This window comes from Lactuca sativa, chromosome 4 (assembly GCF_002870075.4).
Source record: "Lactuca sativa cultivar Salinas chromosome 4, Lsat_Salinas_v11, whole genome shotgun sequence".
Classification (NCBI taxonomy): Eukaryota; Viridiplantae; Streptophyta; class Magnoliopsida; order Asterales; family Asteraceae; genus Lactuca; species Lactuca sativa.
In genome coordinates this window covers 26,669,942-26,691,697 of record NC_056626.2, presented here as the reverse complement: position 1 = coordinate 26,691,697, position 21,756 = coordinate 26,669,942, and the positions used below count along the sequence as shown (strand labels likewise).

The 21,756-nt window shown below is 40.2% G+C and overlaps 1 protein-coding gene across 1 annotated transcript; it reads right to left on the bottom strand.

Moving 5' to 3' along the window:
• Positions 1-20,170: 20,170 nt before the first annotated feature.
• On the bottom strand, positions 20,171-21,305 carry LOC111894430 (uncharacterized). Its single transcript, XM_023890510.3, has one exon. It carries the CDS (start codon positions 21,155-21,157, stop codon positions 20,357-20,359), a length of 801 nt encoding a protein of 266 aa, XP_023746278.1. The 5' UTR covers positions 21,158-21,305; the 3' UTR covers positions 20,171-20,356.
• Between the last annotated feature and the right edge of the window lie 451 nt (positions 21,306-21,756).

Genomic DNA, 21,756 nt, shown 5'->3' with positions numbered 1-21,756 from the left:
TCATCTATCTTAGCATATTATACGCTTAGTATATTATATAAAAAAAGACGCTTGCCTAACAAAAAACTAGATGACCGTATAAAAAAACGAAAATGTTATTGTAGCACAACGAAGTTTGATCGTTTTACATATTTAGTCATTAAAAGTTTTTTTTTTTTTGCGTAATAGGTCATTAAAGTTGAATCCGGTGTTAAATAGGGGTTTGATCACCAAACTAACAGGTTTCCAGGTTAAATACCCTTGCTTGGTATCTTACGTGGCAAAAAATGGATACATATTACCAATCAATAAATGTAAAACATCCTCTACCCCTAATTCACCCAAAATGTTGGAATCTCAAATCAACGCCTCCACAACCCTAACAGTGTCGCCTCTGGTGAAGATGATACTTCTCTCGAAATCATCATTTATTCGCCGCTCATATCCCCACCGTTGCTCCTTCCCTTGATGTTACTGTAACGTCCCCATTTTCATAACAAAAGTTTTTATTTTTATTTATTCAAAATATTCATTTATATCAGAGTAGTTATTACATTATGTGGAAACATGATTGCAAATGTGTGTATGTACAGTCAACCTTTCCCTTCTCACGAGTCAATGAGTTTCCTGAAAAACATTTATAACAACAGGGTAAGCACTAGGTTTAGTGAGTTCCCCCAATATACCATATACCACAATACACACACATGCATACAAACAATATGTGTATCTTAGACTTACGGCCTACATATCATTTCGTCTTCAACACGAGTCTATGTGTACTTACAACCTATATGGCATTTCGTTAACATGTGTCTAATTGTGTACTTACAGCCTACTTGCCATTTCGTTAACACGTGGGCCTATACACTCCCGACCTCTTTATCGTTCCACCGTCATCCCCTAACTAATTCACAGTAACTTATAAGCATATCAAAAATCACGCACATAGATACTACATATTCGGCTCTACAGGCACATAGAAAACTATATCGTGGGCTCTACACTACTGGTTCCTATATCCTAACATACATGGATCTATATTGGAGTACATAATACAGTGATATGAACTCACTTGGACTGTTTTTCAAAAGATTAACCGCTTTCTAGGTGATCCCATTGGTGCTTAATGCGCCTAACAAGTTATAACCTATAATACATTAACATATTAATCTCTATGACGATCTGATAATGAAACTAGATTTTTCACTAATCCCAATGAATCCTGAGAGTTCTATCAAATAAGGATCAGTCAGGTCAGACAATTGCGAGGCATGACCATGTCGGCGTATAGGCTTTTTGAAATTTAACAACCAATCCAATGTGACCATTTTAGATACCCCTCCTGTAAGTAGATCAATCAGTATTATAACTGTAATTACTGATAAATCTTATTTATAGGTTCATAATGACGACTTATGACTATAAATACAAGTTACACTGAAATCAAAAGAGTGTAGATTTAACTTACAGAGGTTTTAGCAAAAACTGGAAAAAATGTGAGGACAGAATCCCGGCCTAAACACTTCTTTTATCAGCCTTTTAGATATTCCAGAGCCCCGCTAAAGTGTTCTAAAACTATGGAAAAGTCAGACCTCAAAGGACCGGAGAGATTGTAGAAAGAGATATAAGATTTTGGGGTAAGAATGAGGGGCGTCATGCAAGGCCAAGAGGTATGCTACGCACGTGGTCCTTGATGGCTCCTCTATCCTTTTGACACGTGTCATGTCCAAATGTTGTCACGTCATCGCTTCTAAAAGTATGCAATGTGTTCCCTTTTGTGGCTCCATGTGTCACATTCTCATGCTGCCACTTTGCTTGTCTCTTGGAGGAGTGAAAGGTCGGACTTGCCACATGACGCACTCCGCTTTCGCCACATCATCAACGCAGGCGATTTCTCATAGATCTTCGGACGACCAAAACTTTCACATACAAGTTACATTTTCGATGTTCTTTATATCCCTAGAATCCTCTAAACGAGCACTACAACTTTCATTAAGGTATCAACATCTAATTTATGCTCTAACAAAAATTCATATTTGGACCAGTTTTGAATGTTAAAGTCTGTGCGAAATTTATAGCTCCTTCATACGAACTTTGTTCTTGATTATCTTTATATCGACAGGTTCATATTTACGAGATGTTCAATTCTTATTTAGATTGTTTTGGATAACAATGAACCAATTTGAATTTCAATTTATGGGCCTACACTGCTACACTGAAACTTGGAAAAATCATAACTTCCTCTCACGAAGTTTGATTTGGATATTCTCTATATGTACGCTCTCGGTTTTACGAGTACTATGAATTTCATTTAGATAATTTAGGCTAATAAGCAACTTATCTAAAATTTACTTTTTACGATACGCTGAGTTGTGTCGGCTATATCGCGAAACTTCAAAGAAGCATAACTTCTTCATACGAAGTCAAATTTAAGAGTTCTATATATCTACGAAAATTATATCGACGTTTCATACATGTTTATGATGTTTACTTGGGCTAGAAAGTGTTATATTTCTACTTCAAATATTATAAACTATGATTTATATTGGATTCTATGGAATGGTGAAAATGGGTGGTTACAACTATCCCTCACTTACAAAGATTTCATTTCCAAAACCCTGCTCCTTGGGCTCCTTGACATCACACTATCTGAGTTACCGAGATTATCTTATGATCTAATCGACATTGCTATATCGATCTTTCTTGTAGAGCTTTGGTTTCTACCTTAGACCCAAACTCCTCGTGATGTCTTCCAAAACTGGGAATTCATCGGCCTAGACTTCTAGAATTTACACGCTACGATTTATGATCGCGGTCAGACGTGACTTGTCATCTCAGTCGACATGATTGACTACGAAATTTATCTTCGATGTCCCAATGAAATCTACCTTCCATAAAAATGCCTCTAAAAGGCTTAAGTCATATCCTTAAGACATACACGAATCTAGATTACAAACGACAACTCAAACTAGTTCAGGTGTTCCGACATCCTGAATTTTAACCAAAACTATTATCACGGGTTTACTAGTTTGAAAACACTCGAACCAATACCCTAATATTAGTGACAAACTCATTACAAGGCTTGATTATTGACTGACGGAATATTAAACTAAACACGTTGTAACGACCCAAAAATCACGACTAAAAATTTCTTTTAAAACATTACTAAAAACCATATTTACAAAACTGTATCATAAGTCATAACATAATTTTTAGAGTATTTATTCAAAACATAATCTCATTATCAGAGTCAAACGTCCCCAGGCTAACTGACTATGGTGTGTGCTCTGCAATCTTCCCAAGCTCCTCTTTTGAAAACCGAGTACCTGAAACCAAAACTGAAAACCGTAAGCACGAAGCTTAGTGAGCTCCCCCAATTTACCACATACCACACAATAACATATAAAGCACATACTGGGCCTTGCCCACTGCATCGGACCGAAGTCCGGACTAACAGGGGCCTTTCCGCTACATCGGACCGAAGTCCGAAGCTGACTGGGACCTTGTCCCCTACATCGGACCGAAGTCCGAAGCTGAATGGGACCTTGTCCCCTACATCGGACCGAAGTCCGAAGCTGGCTGGGACCTTGTCCCCTATATCGGACCGAAGTCCGAAGCTGGCTGAACATAGCATAAACATATCAACTAGCATAAACACATAAACCCTGTCTGAGCCACGAAGGCATCAAACATACTAACTACTACATCGGACCGAAGTCCGAAGCTGACTGGGACCTTCATCCCCTACATCGGACCGTAGTCCGAAAACTACTACTAGCTGAACGGGCCGGCATTGTGGCCTTAGACCCGTTCCTACTGAAGGGAAACTCACCTGAACTGCTGAGCTCTGCTGATAAACCTCTGGCTGCTACTCGACAATCTCCTAAACCACTGCTCCTTTAGCTCTCCGAGCTATCAATATCCATAAAACACTTAGTCCAACTGACCTCCAAAGGTCAACTAGGTCAACTCTGGTCAAGGTCAAAATCCTGGTCAAAGTCAACCTTCCAGGTCAACCCTACTCGCCGAGTCCTCCTAATGACTCGCTGAGTTCATATGCTCAGGGTCTTTCTATTCGCGACTCGACTCGCCGAGTCAGTCTATGACTCGCCGAGTCCAACTAGTTCCAAGTCCTGTCCTGTCCAACTCGCTGAGTCACCACTCGACTCATTGATTCGAGTCTCAACTCGAAGGGTTTGGGGTTTCGCGACCTGACTCGCCGAGTCCACTAATAGACTCGCCGAGTCCAAGGTAATCTTCAACCAACTCGTCGAGTTGCTCTTCCAACTCGCCGAGTTCATGCTTAACTTCATCTGACTCGACGAGCTGTTCATCCCACTCGTCGAGTTCCTCCTCATTTTCAAGCTACTCGCCGAGTCCACTCGAAGGACTCGCCGAGTCCATTCAGATCTACATACATGCAGAGGACTTTTGAGTTATGCATGGGCTCCAAACTGTAGATCCACCCTTCTAAAGCCTATTCCTTACGTAAAGTGGCAAACTTTACGTGTAGCTAACGAGATCTAGGCTCAAATCACTATAAACTATGGTTTGAGACAAAAGGGCTCAACAATCAACCCATAGACTGATGCTTTATGATTCTCTAGGCCAAGATACACATAGATCTGAAGTAGCAACTTCAGATCTGGGCTTCTAACTCGAAATGGTTCATGAACTTATCCTAAAAGCCCCAAATTCCATGATAAAGGTTGATCTATATGCAAAAGAGGGAAGGTAACGACTCATTACCTTCAAATGCTCTGGAAGACCTCACAAACTGTGGATCTACTGCCAATTCTTGAATCCCCAATGTGTGCCTTCTTCCTTCATCCTTCAAATCACCCAAAAAGGCAAGAAAGCTTGAATGAGCAACAATGGAGGCTTAGGGTTTCTGGTTCTGGACTATAGGGCCGCAACTGAGCCCTAGGAAAGAGAATAAGATGCTTAAATAGGGTACCAAGTCCCGAAATTAGGTTTTCCAAACCCAGACCTGACGCGCCGAGTCCACTTGCCGACTCGCCGAGTCGGTCAATTGCTTTACACCCGGATCCTCCTCTGACTCGCCGAGTTCCTCCCTGGACTCGACGAGTCACCCTCTTCAACTTAGGGTTTTTCCTTTCTTTTCTTGACCTTTCTGATCTCGGGTGTTACAACTCTCCCCCACTTAAACTAAACTTCGTCCTCGAAGTTTGCTATGGCCAACTGTCCTGCGAATTGCCTCCAACTTTCTATCTGGAAAAACTAACACCCTTTTGTCCATCACTCCAGCCACTCACAGTGCCGGTCACTACTGAAATGAAGCTGTTGGAACCAGCTTGCTTATATCCCATCTGATTACTCAACTCCTAGTAACTCGAGCCTTCCATCCTGAAAGAAAAGCTACCTGCCTAGCTATCCTTACAGATCACTTATACTTGGCAGAAGGCTTGACTGATCCTGCTGAGAGGGACTTGCCATTTCCAAATCAACCAACTATAACGTCAACACTTGCCTTCCAACACAAATACTAATACTGTCCAAAACTCTGAAACTTTCCAAACACTAAACTACCTGCAATACTGAACATGACTGAAACTCTAAACTGCCTGAAACGCTGAACCGACTGAAACGCTGAACGGCCTGAAACACTGAACTGACTGAAACACTGAGCTGCCTGAAACACTGAACTGACTGAAACACTGAGCTGCTTGAAACACTGAACTGGCTGAAACACTGAGCTGCCTGAAAACTGATCTGACTTCTAGTGAATGCTACGGCTACCCCCGCAGACTTACAACACTACTACTACTATCTGACTGCTAGTGAATGCTACGGCTACCCCCGCAGACTTACAACACTACTACTACTATCTGACTGCTAGTGAATGCTACGGCTACCCCCGCAGACTTACAACACTACTACTACTATCTGACTGCTAGTGAATGCTACGGCTACCCCTGCAGACTTACAACACTACTACTACTATCTGACTGCTAGTGAATGCTACGGATACCCCCGCAGACTTACAACACTACTACTACTATCCCGAGGACATCCTGACTATCCCTAGTCCCGCTAGTGATTCCTCATCCTGATTTCTGAAAAACAGCCCTCAGTCTTTGAATACTGCATCATTCTCGACATCTTATATCCTTGATATACTTAGCGCTTCGTCGAGGAAATCTTCGGCTTGGTTCCCTAACCAACCATCTACTAATTCGGATACAAGAAGCTATTGTTGGGAAGTTTCCAAACTCCCAACTCCTGAATCCATGCAATCCTGCATGTTGACTCTGCCACTGGCTACTAATACGAAAACATCTCTTGCTAACCGTTCTCAGGATCCCCATTCCGACTCACTTGAGCCTCTACAGGTGGCCCTCCAATCCTGGATTCTCAACCAGCTTCTAATCATCTCGATTACATGAACTAATTGCTGGGAAGGTCCTCGAATTCCCAAATCTGAACTCCTCAATCTATCGATTACTGTGCTATAATCATTTCAGAGGCCGTGCAATCATTCTGAGTCTACGTGGCTCTTATCCTTGTATACTTGGAAGGGTTCTCACCCACTTGGATTTGACTAGATCCTTACTGCTCACTGCTCGAAAGGATTTCCAACCTTCCTTTCGTTAAAAGGGCGATATGCTGACCGCCGACGTTTACCCTTGCCAGCGCTCCAACTAACTCTTGCCAGGTCCGCACCCTTCCTGCTATCTGACTGAGCACCCTTCGATCCTTAACTGTAATTGCTTTAGGGACTACATCCCGAGAATCTGCGTTTGGGGTGCGCATCCCCAACCCACTTCCTTACTGACCGCTAGCTACTCCACTAAAACTCTGGACTATCACTACTGAGAATATAACTGATCATTACCCAACTAACGCCTTCCGCAAGTAGTAAAGCACTACTGCATCTTACACATACATGCTACAGATACTGAATCCGAAGTAACCTGATCTAGAGGGAACGACCTCTAATTCACCATTCGAATTCCAAGGTATGCAGATGGCATAAAACTCAACCACAAGAAGGTAATGCAGCAACATAACAATAATATCACAATAATAGATGACAGAAAAGCAAAAGATACATACCCCCATCACTCAGTGCTGCTCGAATCCCTGCTGAAATCTACCGGAAAACTCGGCTCCGAGCCGTAGGTGCCCTTGCCCGGCCCTGATGTCTGTTGGGCTCTCGAAGTCCTAGGGGCAGGAGCTAGCACCTGCCCTCTGTATACAAACTCGGACAGTGGGCCTTCTTGTGGCCTCTCTGACCGCAATGGAAACATATCGGGTCAAGTCCCTGGGCAATGGTAGTAGTACAATCCCTGCTGATATGACCCATTCGACCGCATCTGAAACAGCCCAAATCATCACCACTTCTACGCCTGCACACACCCATGTGCGTCCTTCCGCACTTCCCACATCGACTGCGGTTCTGATAGTTCCTCGTCCTCAAATCCGAACCCTGCCTCTTACCCGAACCTGAGGCTACCTGAGTCTCATCCGCTTTCCTCTTCCTTTCCGACTCCCTGCCCGCTGACTGAACAACAGTTGTCTGATCCTGGAGCCTCTCGATCAATCTATCAGTGATCCTCACGGCCATGTCGGTCAGATCCTCGCGAATGGCTCGCGAAACTTCCTCAACTATCCAATCATCCAAAGGTCTCTCTTGGAGACAGGATGCCCCACTCACTCCTGTCCCCTGATGGCAAAAACTAGAAATGGGATCTCCTCTCCCGATGGATCCCTGAACTCCATAAGAATCAGGGTCTAGATGAACCCCAATCTGTCCTGAAACTATCCCAGCCTTAAAGGCCTCAAGATGACTGTCCATAAGCTCCACAATGGCCTCCCTAACCGAACCGAAAATCACTGGAGTCTGATCAATGATGTTGCGCGTGATCTCTGCGGAAATGAAATCCCTCATCTGATCATCAAGCTGTCCGACTCTAAAGCCCGAGCCAGATCCCTCCTCGACGCCTGAACTACTAACTGGTAGCTCGCGCAATGTCACCATGCTGAAAATATAACAATTTTTGATCAATTTACACACTACTGCTGAGGGATTTCTCACTCACTCCACCATTCCCTGGTTTCATCTTGGCCCCTCTTGAATCGAGTACGGATCCTCTGCTTTCAGTAGTATGGGCCCCTACTACCTTCCACATCTATCCGTACTTTCCTCAAGAGTTACCTCAACTCCACCAAATCACTTCTACTAATACTGATCTCTGCTACTCTCATCCTAGGCTTGCCCTAGGGAACTTCTGACTCCACCTAAAACCAGTCCTCAGCTGCTGAAGGTCTCCTTGGAATGCCAATTAGCCACCACCTGAATACCATCACATGTAATGAGGCTCGGATAATCCTTCGAGTAAAAGTCTCGTCCCTACAACGGTTGGACTCAGACAAGAGCTGCGCCGTAGGGCCAAATCCAGCACTCTGAGATTATTCAACCCTGATCACATGTGATGTGACGTATTCACCTAATGGCTAACTCCCATCACTCAGAGTCCCACAAAGCACAAAGCAAGCAGCATTCGGATAAAGGAAACATACTCAGGCAAAACTATTCTCATAACAAGAAACTGCACTAGCATACAATGCTAAGCTCACACTATCAGGCATCACCTACACAGGCTATCCTACTACTGTCTAGTCAATACTAGCATGCAATTCTCATCAAGCTGGAACACATAAAGCAGGCACATAAGGCATCATCCTAGATCCTTAGTCCTATTCTAGCATGTTGTTCTACTGAAGCTGAAGCTGAAACTAAAACTGAAACTGAAACTGAAACTGATACTCATAACATAACTTGTATGGGTAACTTGGGAGTACTTACTTGAGCTCGGCTGATTGCATGCACCACACCCTTTTCTCTTTTCAAAACTCTTTTTGCTTTTTCTAAAACTCTTTTCTTTACACTTTTCTAAAATTGTTTTCTTTTTCTCAAAATCCTTTTGTAACTATGATTTTTCTTTTGAAAACTCTATACCACTTCCTTAGTTTGAGTTCAAACACACTCGGGAGTGCGCCCGAATCCCTCAAACCAAGGCTCTGATACCAACTTGTAACGACCCAAAAATCACGACTAAAAATTTCTTTTAAAACATTACTAAAAACCATATTTACAAAACTGTATCATAAGTCATAACATAATTTTTAGAGTATTTATTCAAAACATAATCTCATTATCAGAGTCAAACGTCCCCAGGCTAACTGACTATGGTGTGTGCTCTGCAATCTTCCCGAGCTCCTCTTTTGAAAACCGAGTACCTGAAACCAAAACTGAAAACCGTAAGCACGAAGCTTAGTGAGCTCCCCCAATTTACCACATACCACACAATAACATATAAAGCACATACTGGGCCTTGCCCACTGCATCGGACCGAAGTCCGGACTAACTGGGGCCTTGCCCCCTACATCGGACTGAAGTCCGAAGCTGACTGGGACCTTGTCCCCTACATCGGACCGAAGTCCGAAGCTGACTGGGACCTTGTCCCCTACATCGGACCGAAGTCCGAAGCTGGCTGGGACCTTGTCCCCTACATCGGACCAAAGTCCGAAGCTGGCTGAACATAGCATAAACATATCAACTAGCATAAACACATAAACCCTGTCTGAGCCACGAAGGCATCAAACATACTAACTACTACATCGGACCGAAGTCCGAAGCTGACTGGGACCTTCATCCCCTACATCGGACCGTAGTCCGAAAACTACTGCTAGCTGAACGGGCCGGCATTGTGGCCTTAGACCCGTTCCTACTGAAGGGAAAGTCACCTGAACTGCTGAGCTCTGCTGATAAACCTCTGGCTGCTACTCGACAATCTCCTAAACCACTGCTCCTCTAGCTCTCCGAGCTATCAATATCCATAAAACACTTAGTCCAACTGACCTCCAAAGGTCAACTAGGTCAACTCTGGTCAAGGTCAAAATCCTGGTCAAAGTCAACCTTCCAGGTCAACCCTACTCGCCGAGTCCTCCTAATGACTCGCCGAGTTCATATGCTCAGGGTCTTTCTATTCGCGACTCGACTCGCCGAGTCAGTCTATGACTCGCCGAGTCCAACTAGTTCCAAGTCCTGTCCTGTCCAACTCGCTGAGTCACCACTCGACTCATTGATTCGAGTCTCAACTCGAAGGGTTTGGGGTTTCGCGACCTGACTCGCCGAGTCCACTAATAGACTCGCCGAGTCCAAGGTAATCTTCAACCAACTCGTCGAGTTGTTCTTCCAACTCTCCGAGTTCATGCTTAACTTCATCTGACTCGACGAGCTGTTCATCCCACTCGTCGAGTTCCTCCTCATCTTCAAGCTACTCGCCGAGTCCACTCGAAGGACTCGCCGAGTCCATTCAGATCTACATACAAGCAGAGGACTTTTGAGTCATCCATGGGCTCCAAACTGTAGATCCACCCTTCTAAAGCCTATTCCTTACGTAAAGTGGCAAACTTTACGTGTAGCTAACGAGATCTAGGCTCAAATCACTATAAACTAGGGTTTGAGACAAAGGGGCTCAACAATCAACCCATAGACTGATGCTTTATGATTCACTAGGCCAAGATACACATAGATCTGAAGTAGCAACTTCAGATCTGGGCTTCTAACTCGAAATGGTTCATGAACTTGTCCTAAAAGTCCCAAATTCCATGATAAAGTTTGATCTATATGCAAAAGAGGGAAGGTAACGACTCATTACCTTCAAATGCTCTGGAAGACCTCACAAACTGTGGATCTACTGCCAATTCTTGAATCCCCAATGTGTGCCTTCTTCCTTCTTCCTTCAAATCACCCAAAAAGGCAAGAAAGCTTGAATGAGCAACAATGGAGGCTTAGGGTTTCTGGTTCTGGACTATAGGGCCGCAACTGAGCCCTAGGAAAGAGAATAAGATGCTTAAATAGGGTACCAAATTAGGGTTTCTAAACCCAGACCTGACTCGCCGAGTCCACTTGCCGACTCGCCGAGTCGGTCAATTGCTTTACACCTGGATCCCGCTCCGACTCGCCGAGTTCCTCCCTGGACTTGACGAGTCAACCCTCTTCAACTTAGGGTTTTTCCTTTCTTTTCTTGACCTTTCTGATCTCGGGTGTTACACACGTAGTCTATTTTGATGCCATAAGTATTATTATATGCTTAATGGGCATAGTCTTTTTCAAATAGTCTCCTCCTATGGGTTCCTAATCTTACATATGAAAACACTTTCTCCCTTGACGTTGATCCTACTGTTAAAATCCTTTGTGGATTAACTAAATCATTTACTATGGTTGAGATCAAGTCCCTAAGTTTGCTGTATTTCTTAGTCATACATGGGAGTCTGGTTAATTTCTTAGTCATACTATGGTTGAGATCAAATCCCTAAGTATGGTATATTTCTTAGCCGTACTATGGTTGAGATCAAATCCCATTGTGTTCCTGATTCTGTGCTGCAAGGATATATCCTTCATCTGTGAAGGTATGGACCTAGATGGCTATCTTAGTCGTACATGGGAGTCTGGTTAATTTCTAAATCCTACTTAATGCTTGGAAGGAGATCCTAATTTTTCCTTGGGAAATGCTTCAAGTGTCTCATAACCTACGGGTACTATATCTGAAGACTTTCTTCTTCTTTTGCTCCCACAACAATGCCGAAACAACTTCTACCTACTTGTGATGCAATCTCTCCAAGATTTTGATGTTGAAACCGAAAGTCAAACTGCTCCTCGCACCTCTACCTTAAGGATCGGTTCTCCTCCACTTGGGTTTAACCCATTATTTTTTGCTAGTTGTCATTGATCAAGCCTAAGATGGCCTTTTCTACGCAATCCACGCCTCATTTTCATGTTTATCATATCTAATGACCTTTGATATTTCTATCGTACTACTACGACTTGTATTTTTCACAAGTGACATTCGTAAAATATGATCAACATAAATTGTTTGGAAATACACTAACGCATATTTTTGATTATCTTAATAATAGCAACAATATCTAAAGTAAACATTCCAAGTTTATTTAAATATTGTCGTTGTACATTTATTACATTAGTTAAAGCCTAAGAGCACTATTAACTCCTACGATGTGATCACATTCATGTTGGAGCTTTTCCTCGATCTGAAGAACAACCAACCACGTTTTTCGGTGCTTCCTATGCCATTAGTTGGAAGGCTTACCATTTGGCCCTCGGGACCTCAACTCTGCCTTGTAGTCTGTTGGTTATTCTTAATGTTGTAGGTGATTGAATTTGTATTGTGCATTATGGGTTCAGAAGAGGCTAGTTGGCCTTGATGTGGCCCATATTATTATAGTGGAAGCAGATACGCACTCTGTGTGCTCCTTGCTTACAATCTCGGTTGTAGTGTCCATTCTTGTTGTAACTTTAGCATAAAACAACAATTCAAATCCCTTCATGTGATTTTCCACACTTATCCCACCTTGGACCTTTCTGTCCTCCATACCTTGAATCAATGTGCTTGGATCTTTTAGTTGTTGGTCGGGATTGAGCCGGAGTCTACCTCTTTTCCTTCGCTTGAGTTTCCAACTCAATCTCCCTCCTCCTGGCATGGTTTTGCATCTCTGTCAAGGTCTTGTATCGATTGTTCGATACTAAATATCTGATATCAGTCTTGAGTATGCTCAGGTACCGAGAAATCTACACCTGTTCTGAGGGAATATTTTGGGCAGAATAAGGGCCTTTTCTATGAACATCTTGGTGATCTCGGTCACCGACTCCATGTTTGATTGAGCGACAAGTATTCTTGATCTAGCTGCTCCCTATCTACAAGTGGAACATATTCTTCCCTAAACTTCTCCACAAATTATTCTCATGTCACTGTGCTCTTCTCAACAAGTGAATAGTCATTTATGACAAAATTCCACCAGTCTTTCGCCCCATGGCAGAGAGTATTCTACTCATACCTAAACTTTAGGTTAGATGGACAAGCACAAGTGTAGAAGAATCCTTCTACGTTGGAGATCCATACCATTGAAGCGATTGGATCCCCGACATCTTCAAACTATGGGGGTTTGGTGTTATTGAACTCACTATAGGGCATCTCGTTTTCCCTAGGAGAGGCTGCGACAGCAACGACAACAGTGGTTGTTGCGAAGGCGATGCTTGCTACAGTGGCATACCGTTCATCAAACATGTCAATTAGTTCGGTCTTGATAGATCTAAACATCTCTAGAATCATTTTTCTTATAGTTGTTGATACTATTTCTTCTATCCAGTCGCGAATGACAGTCTCGCTTGGTCCTAATCCTTCTGACCTAGAACCCGAACCGCTTCCCCTTGTGATCATTACCATTCTGGAGATATATATGGGTCTAGATTAATACAAATCTATAAACTAATTTAGGGTAGCGATTGCTTCTTTCCAAACAAGAGCTACCCAATAGTGTCAAATCAGGAAATCTAAAACTATTTAATTATGGGAGCATGCAACCTAACGTACTTTTCAAATAGCTACTTAATATCAATATCGGTTCTAAGCAGCAAATAATAAGTAAATCCTTAAGCTAGAAGGCATTTTTAACTATCATGCAATCCTAATATGCAATTCCTGAAAATATCCCTAGCCTACATACTAGCATGCATTTCTAACAGTTCATATATCAGACGATACAACAATATGGATATTTTGGGAACCACTTTCCTTGCTGAGCTCTGGCTGACTTTACACATCGCATTCCATAGCTCTTTTTCTTAGAAATATTTGTTAAGATATTCAGATACATGTTTGAGTCTGGATTTACATGAATGTTCATGCAATTCTCTCAAACCAGGGTTTTGATACCAACTTGTAATGTCCCCATTTTCATAACAAAATTTTTAATTTGTATTTATTCAAAATATTCTTTTATATTAGAGTATTTATTACATTATGTCGAAACATGATTGCAAATGCGCTTATGTACAGTCAAGCCTAGCTCTTCTCAAAAATCAATGAGTTTCCTGAAAAACATTTATAACAATTGGGTAAGCGCTAGGTTTAATGATATCCCCCAATATACCATATACCATAATACACATACATGCATACAAATAATATATGTATCTTAGACTTACGACCTCTTTATTGTTCCACCATCATCCCCTAACTAATTCGCAATAACTTATAAGCATATCAACAATCACACACATAGATACCACATGTTTGGCTCTACAAGCACATAGAAAACTATACTATGGGCTCTATACTACTAGTTCCTATATCCTAACATACACGGATATATACCGGAATACATAATATAGTGAGATGCACTCACTTGGACAATTTCTTAGAAAATTAAAAGCTTTCTAGGTGATCCCACTGGTGGTCAACGTGCCTAAGGAGTTTTAACCTGTAATACTTTAACCTAAGAATATCTATGATGATCTACTAATGAAACTAGATTTTTCACTAATCCCAATGAATACTGAGAGTTCTATCAAATAAGTATCAGTAAGTACAGACAGTTGGTAGGCAAGACCATTTCAACATATAGCTTTTCTGAAATCCAACCACCAAGCCAACGTGACCATTCTAGACACCTCCCTCGTAAGTAGATCAATCAGTAATATAACTAGAATTACTGATAAATCTTATTTATAGGTTCATAATGATGACTTATAATTAGAAATACATGTTACACTGAAATAAAAAGAGTGTAGCTTAACTTACAGAGGTTTTAACGAAAACCGAGAAAAATAAACAGACAGAATCCCGTCCCGAACACTTCTTTTTGTCGGCCTCTTAGATATTCCAGAGCCCTGCTAAAATGTTCTAAAACAATGGAAACCTCAGGCCTCAAAGGACCAAATATTGTAGACAGAGATATGGAATTTTGGGGTTAGAATGAATGATTTTTGGAAGGGCTATTTATAGAAAGAGGGAGGCGCGTCGAGCAAGGCTAATAGGCACGCCACACACTTGGTCCGTGGTGGCTCCTCTCTCCTTTTGACACGTGTAGTGTCTAAATTCTGTCATGTCATCGCTTCTAAAAGTATTCCATGTGGTCTCTTTTTGTGGCGCCATGTGTCACATTCTCTTCGTGTCACGTCGCTTGTCTCTTGGAGGAGTGAGAGGCTGGCCTTTCCACGTGGCGTACTTCGGTACCGCCACGTCATCAGCGTAGGTGGTTTCTTGCAGATCTTCGGACGGCCATAGCTTTCGCATACTAGCTTCATTTTCGACGTTCTTTATATCCCCAAAATCCTCTCGATGAGCTCTATAACTTTCATTAAGGTCTCAACATCTAATTCTTTCTCTAACGAAAATTCATATTTGGACTGGTTTAGAATGTTAAAGTTCATGAAAAATCCATAGCTCCTTCATACAAACTCCATTCTCGACTGTATTTATATCGATGGGTTTATATTTTTACGAGAATATTCAGTTCTCATTTAGATTGTTTCAGCTAATAATCAACCGATTTGAATTTTGATTTCTGGGCTCGTACTGCTGTGCTGAAACTTCAAAAAACCATAACTTCCTCTCAAGAAATCAGATTTGGACGTTCTCTATATGCACGCTCTCGGTTTTATGAGTACTATGAATTGTGCTAATAAGAAACCTTTCTAACATTACTTCTTATGATACGTTGAGCCGTGTCGGTTTAATCACGAAACTTCGAAGAAGCATAACTTCTTCACACGAAGACGGATTTAAGCATTCTATATATCCACAAAAATTGTGTCGACGTTTGCTACACATTTATGTTGATTACTTGGGCTAGATGCTGTTATATTTCTACTTTGAATATTATAAACGATGGTTTATATTAGATTCTAAGGAAGGGTGAAAATGGGGTGTTACTATTACAACGTCAGAAAATGTATTGTCAGAATCGACCCTATAAATCTGTTAACTAATCAGCAGAAGATGTACATGAATACAAAGACGACGAACCATCATTAACTTCGTCTTTGCTGTTGTCGCGAATCGATGCTGAGCTCTCTAGATTAGTACCAAATTGCAGTGTTGTAAAACTCAACGAGTTGGCCGATTACTCGACCGAGTACTCCCTACTCGGCCCCTTACCGATGCGAGTTACAAAATCCGAGTACTCCCCGATCAGCCCCTTAGTGATGCGAGCAGTGTTGTAAAACTCGACCAAATCAGTGATTACTATGAATAATATAATTAATGATTTATTATTTAACACACACACATGTGACTATTACTACATATATATCTTAAATTATCAGTAATTATTCACGAAGTGAGACTATTGTGTGTTTTTCAGTTTTTGTGTATTCGCATGTATCCATTTTGTTATATATTTCAATCAACTTATGATTTTAACTTATGCTTTTGACATGTAAAATTTCCCTAAAAATATTTCTACATAAATTATCGAATCTGAGTACTCCCGCGTACTCGCTACTCGGCAGTCGTTCGAACAGGTACCGAGTAGCAAGTTCTACAACCTTGCCCAATTGTATCATTGGTTATGATCCAACCATTGGAGAGTCAAGATAGGAAGATTCATCTGGTTTCAAGATTCCTCCAGGTTTTGATTCATGAATCGGTCTTATATATCCATGGTTTTTTTTTCGATTGATAGAGTGGGTTTCTTCATCTGGTTTCAAGATTCATCCAGGTTTTGATTCGTATTTTCTTCGATTTGGTTTCCAATTGGTATTTTATGAACTCGGTCTTAAATATTTCTTCCTTTGTTTCAAAAGTTCTTGATGAACTTCACAAATCATGAGTAACAATGGCGTCAATGGTGTTAATCATTAGTAGGTGTTAATGAAAATAGATTATGAAGTGAACAATAGTAAGATACCTTCCATTGGAGTTGCAATAAGCACGCAACAAGAACAAGGGTGGAGATTAAGATGAAAGCAAGGAACATGGAAATAGGTTTCACAATTTTTACACAGATAAGTGGGATTTAGATTAGGAAAATTAATGTTTTGTGATTGATGGTGATGGTGAAAAGAAAAGAATCAATTACATAGAAATCAAATGATTTTCACAATGGATATTACATGCCCCAAATATATCTATATCTATATATATATATATATATATATATATATATATATATATATATATATATATCTAATTTAAAATGCCATGTCATCAAAGTAACCGACTATTCCCTTATCAAGTCACATAATGATGTAATTGATAGGTATAACTTAACTTTAATGACTTATTGTGCAAAAAAATAGGTTAGTGACCAAATAGGTAATATGAACAAACTTCATTGAGCTATAGCAACATTTTCCCTAAAAAAGAACATTTATATACTAGGAAAAAGAGGAACAACTCCAATACACCCAAGTACACAACCCCATAGATCCCCTACATTTAATCAACAGAAAAAAACTAAGGATTGGATATTGCCAACAACGTTTAGCCGTGAAAGTAATAGTCTTCCTAAATATCATGTCATTTCTCTTCTTTCAAATGCTCTAGAGCATCCCGTAACATATAGTTAACATGACCCTCATTTTCTTCGGATGGTACCCTGTTAGTTGCAAAGTTGAGAAGTTAACCAACTCTCGATAAAGATATATGAGGAATTCAGAACCAATGAAACACCTATTCCATGATTTTCTTAGCGAAAGAACAGTGAGCCAGGATGTGATATATGTTTTCAACGTTCAAATCACAAAAGCCACATATAGTTGAGTCGACATCAAGACCTAGGTGACTAAGACCCTCAAAAAATCAAAGGAATTCTACGGTTGTCGCGCCGGATGAAACACATAGCCTTTAGAGAGACTTCTTTCAACGACTTGATGGGACCATATATACCCAGGGAGGGACAACCTGATTTGGTGGCTTTGGCATAGTGTATTGGTGGCTGACTGAAGATGGATTAAATACTTTGTTTTGTCTTGTCAGATTCACTAATAATTGGGTGTCGTGATATCGAACTCCTTATGATAAACACTACAATCTTTTGTCATTTCTAACCCCATTGAATATGATGAAAGAGAAATTCTTGCCATTTGTTCCTAGCCATATGTACGTCCATCACTTCCCCAATTATACGAAAGAGCTTCATGATTTCTTCTTTGGTACTACCGTTTAGAATATTTGAGAAGAAGAGGCGGTCATGAACCCATTCCACCATCGATCCACACTCCTTCCTGTCGATTTTCTTCTTCGTCAAACTTTCGTTCATCCATCATGATCGTCATGACCTTTCATCTCATCCATCATATTGAGCTCTCCTTTAGCTCAAGCACTCCTCAGGTGGTCATTAGTAAGCCAAATGCGTTTGTAAGTATATAAAATAAGGAGTTTTCTAAACAAAATCACAAATCTTACTTAAAAATATAAATTTATTTACATTTTAATGATTAACCAAATTATTGCCACATGAAACTATAATAGTTTTATAATAAAGGGTAGTGATATACATTAAGTCCGATACATGTTTACATATACATCTTTCTTCAACATCATTTTAATGGACTACTTCACCCCTTAAAGTCATGTATTACTAGTTAAGTTATACAATATCTACAAATTATTTCCGACTTTGAGGTTGACTTTACGCCTCTCCACACCCTACCATCTTTTGGACATCTTAATTTAGACAAACTATAAAAATGGTCCTTATGATATGCATTTTTCTGAGGTTTAGTCCAAACCTCAACTTTTTTGGATTCGTGGTCTTTTTGGGCTAGTTTCATTATTGATTTAGTCCCTCAGTAAACTGAAATGACTGTAATACCCTTGGGGTATTTATTTTCCATTTTTCTTTCATTTTTTTTAATATAATACTTATTTATTTATTTAAACAATTAAAAAATAAGAGGGATCCTCTCTCTCTCTCTCAAAAGTGCATCTGGGTTTACATACGTCTTTGACCTCGAGATGTTTTAAAATGGTGGTTGCCCCTCTATTTCCACTGCATGATCCTAAATCGGATCTTGTTGAGCCGATGATTGCATCCCCCATTAGTCATCAACAATCAACATCCCTCGAGATGTTTACATCGTTTCCTTCAGCTATAATGTCCCCTCTTCGAAGATTTGAACGAGACTTGATTTTATCTCCATCTATAATGATGATTAAAATGAATTTGAAAGGTATTATTATCTTCTTTGAGTATTATTATGATTATTTAGCAACATCTCATTAAATTATAAAAATCAGGTTTTAGAATCTCTCTCTTTTTAGAGGATCATCTCATCATGTCCTCCTCCCTTTTCCACTAGTTTCCATCGTTTCACTTCCACTACAATGTCTCCTCTTCAAAGATTTGAACGAAACTTGATTTTATCTCCATCTATAATGATGATGAAAATGAATTTGAAAGGTATTATTATCTTCTTTGAGTATTATTATGATTATTTAGCAACATCTCATTAAATTATAAAAATCAGGTTTTAGAATCTCTCTCTTTTTAAAGGATCCTCTCATCATGTCCTCCTCCCTTTTCCACTAGTTTTCATCGTTTCACTTCCACTACAATGTCCCCTCTTCAAAGATTTGAACGAAACTTGATTTTATCTCCATCTATAATGATGATGAAAATGAATTTGAAAGGTATTATTATCTTCTTTGAGTATTATTATGATTATTTAGCAACATCTCATTAAATTATAAAAATAAGGTTTTAGAATCTCTCTACCTTTAGAGGATCCTCTCATCATGTCCTCCTCCCTTTTCCACTAGTTCCCATCGTTTCACTTCCACTACAATGTCCCCTCTTCAAAGATTTGAACGAAACTTGATTTTATCTCCATGTATAATGATGATGAAAATGAATTTGAAAGGTATTATTATATTCTTCGAGTATTATTATGATTTTTAGCAACATCTCGTTTAAAAAAAAAAAAAAAAGGTTTCATAACCTCTCTCCCATTACAACATCCTCTCATCATGTCCTCCCGATTTTCATCGTTTTCCTTCCACTACAATTCCCGATTTTCATCGTTTTCCTTCCACTACAATGTATCCCCTTCGAAGATTTGAATGGGATGATAGAAATGAATTTGAAAGGTATGAACAATTAATAATGGATTTTTCAGCGGCTCACTCCAACCAAAACATCCCAACTCCATTTGCCTTTTAAACCCAAGTTTAACAATTTTGTATGAGGATGTTGATCAATGGGGCTAGATGGTCGTCTATGAACCATGGTAAGTGGTACGTGGTGTTTGACAAAAACCTCATCGTCGAGCCTAATCAGATATGGTGTCTCTTATTGGTCATTGTTTGATTGATATGAACAAATTTGTTTATTGTTTTATTTTTAGTTCAAAAAGTAAAAGAATAAATCATTTTATTCGATAAATATAAACCACAAGGTATGGAGAAGCAATTATTTGCAATATAAACAAGAAAATCAAGAATTAAACAATATGTGGAACGACACCGTTTCATTCATTATAACGTGGACTGGTCGTCCTTAACAATTACAGCGAATAAGAGAAGTAGCAATAATCACGCGCTCACTCCTCCTTCTGACCGGTGACGCTTTCATCGTCCGCCCATATTTGCCGGTGACGTGGCCGCCACGTCGCGTAGATAGCCGGAGACTTGCCGTCCACCCTAGAATCATACGTACGAAAACCCACTTCGCCGTTATTATCATTCATCTCCGCCGTCAGGACAACATTGTCCGCCACTGCAGCAACCTCGCAGCGCCTGCCGGAGCTTAATTTCACGTCGCGATCCAAATCCCAGATCGCAATTTCACTCCCGTACTCGGATTCATCGTCTTCAAAATCTAACCCTAAACCAAAACTATCCCACAACTGTACAACGCTCTTCCCGGCGGAAAAATCCGACAACGAAAACCCGTTACGCCGTCGGAGCGTGAAATTACCATCGGACCCTCTGTTGTTTCCCCAAAAACTAGAACCCTCTGCCCGGAAAACTTCATCCGGATGTCCGTCCTCTGAATCCAATTCTTCATCGTCGGACTCTGCCACAGACGACGGTGTATCATCGTCTCCGTCGTCATCGGAAAAGTCAAAATCTAAATCATCATCGCCGAAAATCTGCTGGGGGCATGATTTTTGACAAGAAGTTAAAAGTTTGAGACGGATCTGGTATATAAACAATTTAATCCTATTAAATACACTAGTGAAAGTAGCGAAAACAGCAAGAATCAAAGCACCCCATGTCCAATAACTGTAAAACCGAGGAACTTTATCGATTAGAGAAACTGTAGAAAGTAAAGATGGGTTCTGTAAGCATTTCATTCCGGCTTCGAAATCGCCGATGAGATTGAGCTCCGTGATTTCCATATTGATGTGATGCTTCACAGCTGGAGGTGGTCAATAATGGTGATCGTATATTAGAGAGAGAGAGAGAGAGAGAGAGAGAGAGAGAGAGAGAGAGAGAGAGAGAGAGAGAGAGAGAGAGAGAGAGAGAGAGAGTGGGGAAGAAAGATTGAAATGAAATGTGAGAGTTTGAAGGAAGTGGATGGTTTTGGGAATATATAATGGTGGGTAGGTGGATTTTGGGGAGGCGTTGAAGAATGGTTAAAAGATAACACGATTGGGTTTAAGGGTTGAAGAATGGTTAAAAAGATGACACGATTAGGTTTTTATATTTAAAGCTAAGGTAAATGTTTCCACTCTATTAAAACCCTCAATTAAAAACAATATTACTTTCATTGGTCTAAACAAATGTTATTGAAATCATGATAAAGATAATATGATCTAGACAAATCGATTCTAGTCAAGATTACCATTGTTTTGGGTAGAATAGGTAGTAAGAACAATCGTAAGATTGTTATTATTTATTTATTAAAAATAATTATGATATTTTGTTTTGGCTAACTATATGAATTAAGTTAATTGAATATGAATCCTATATAACTCATGTTCAATTATTTATTGTT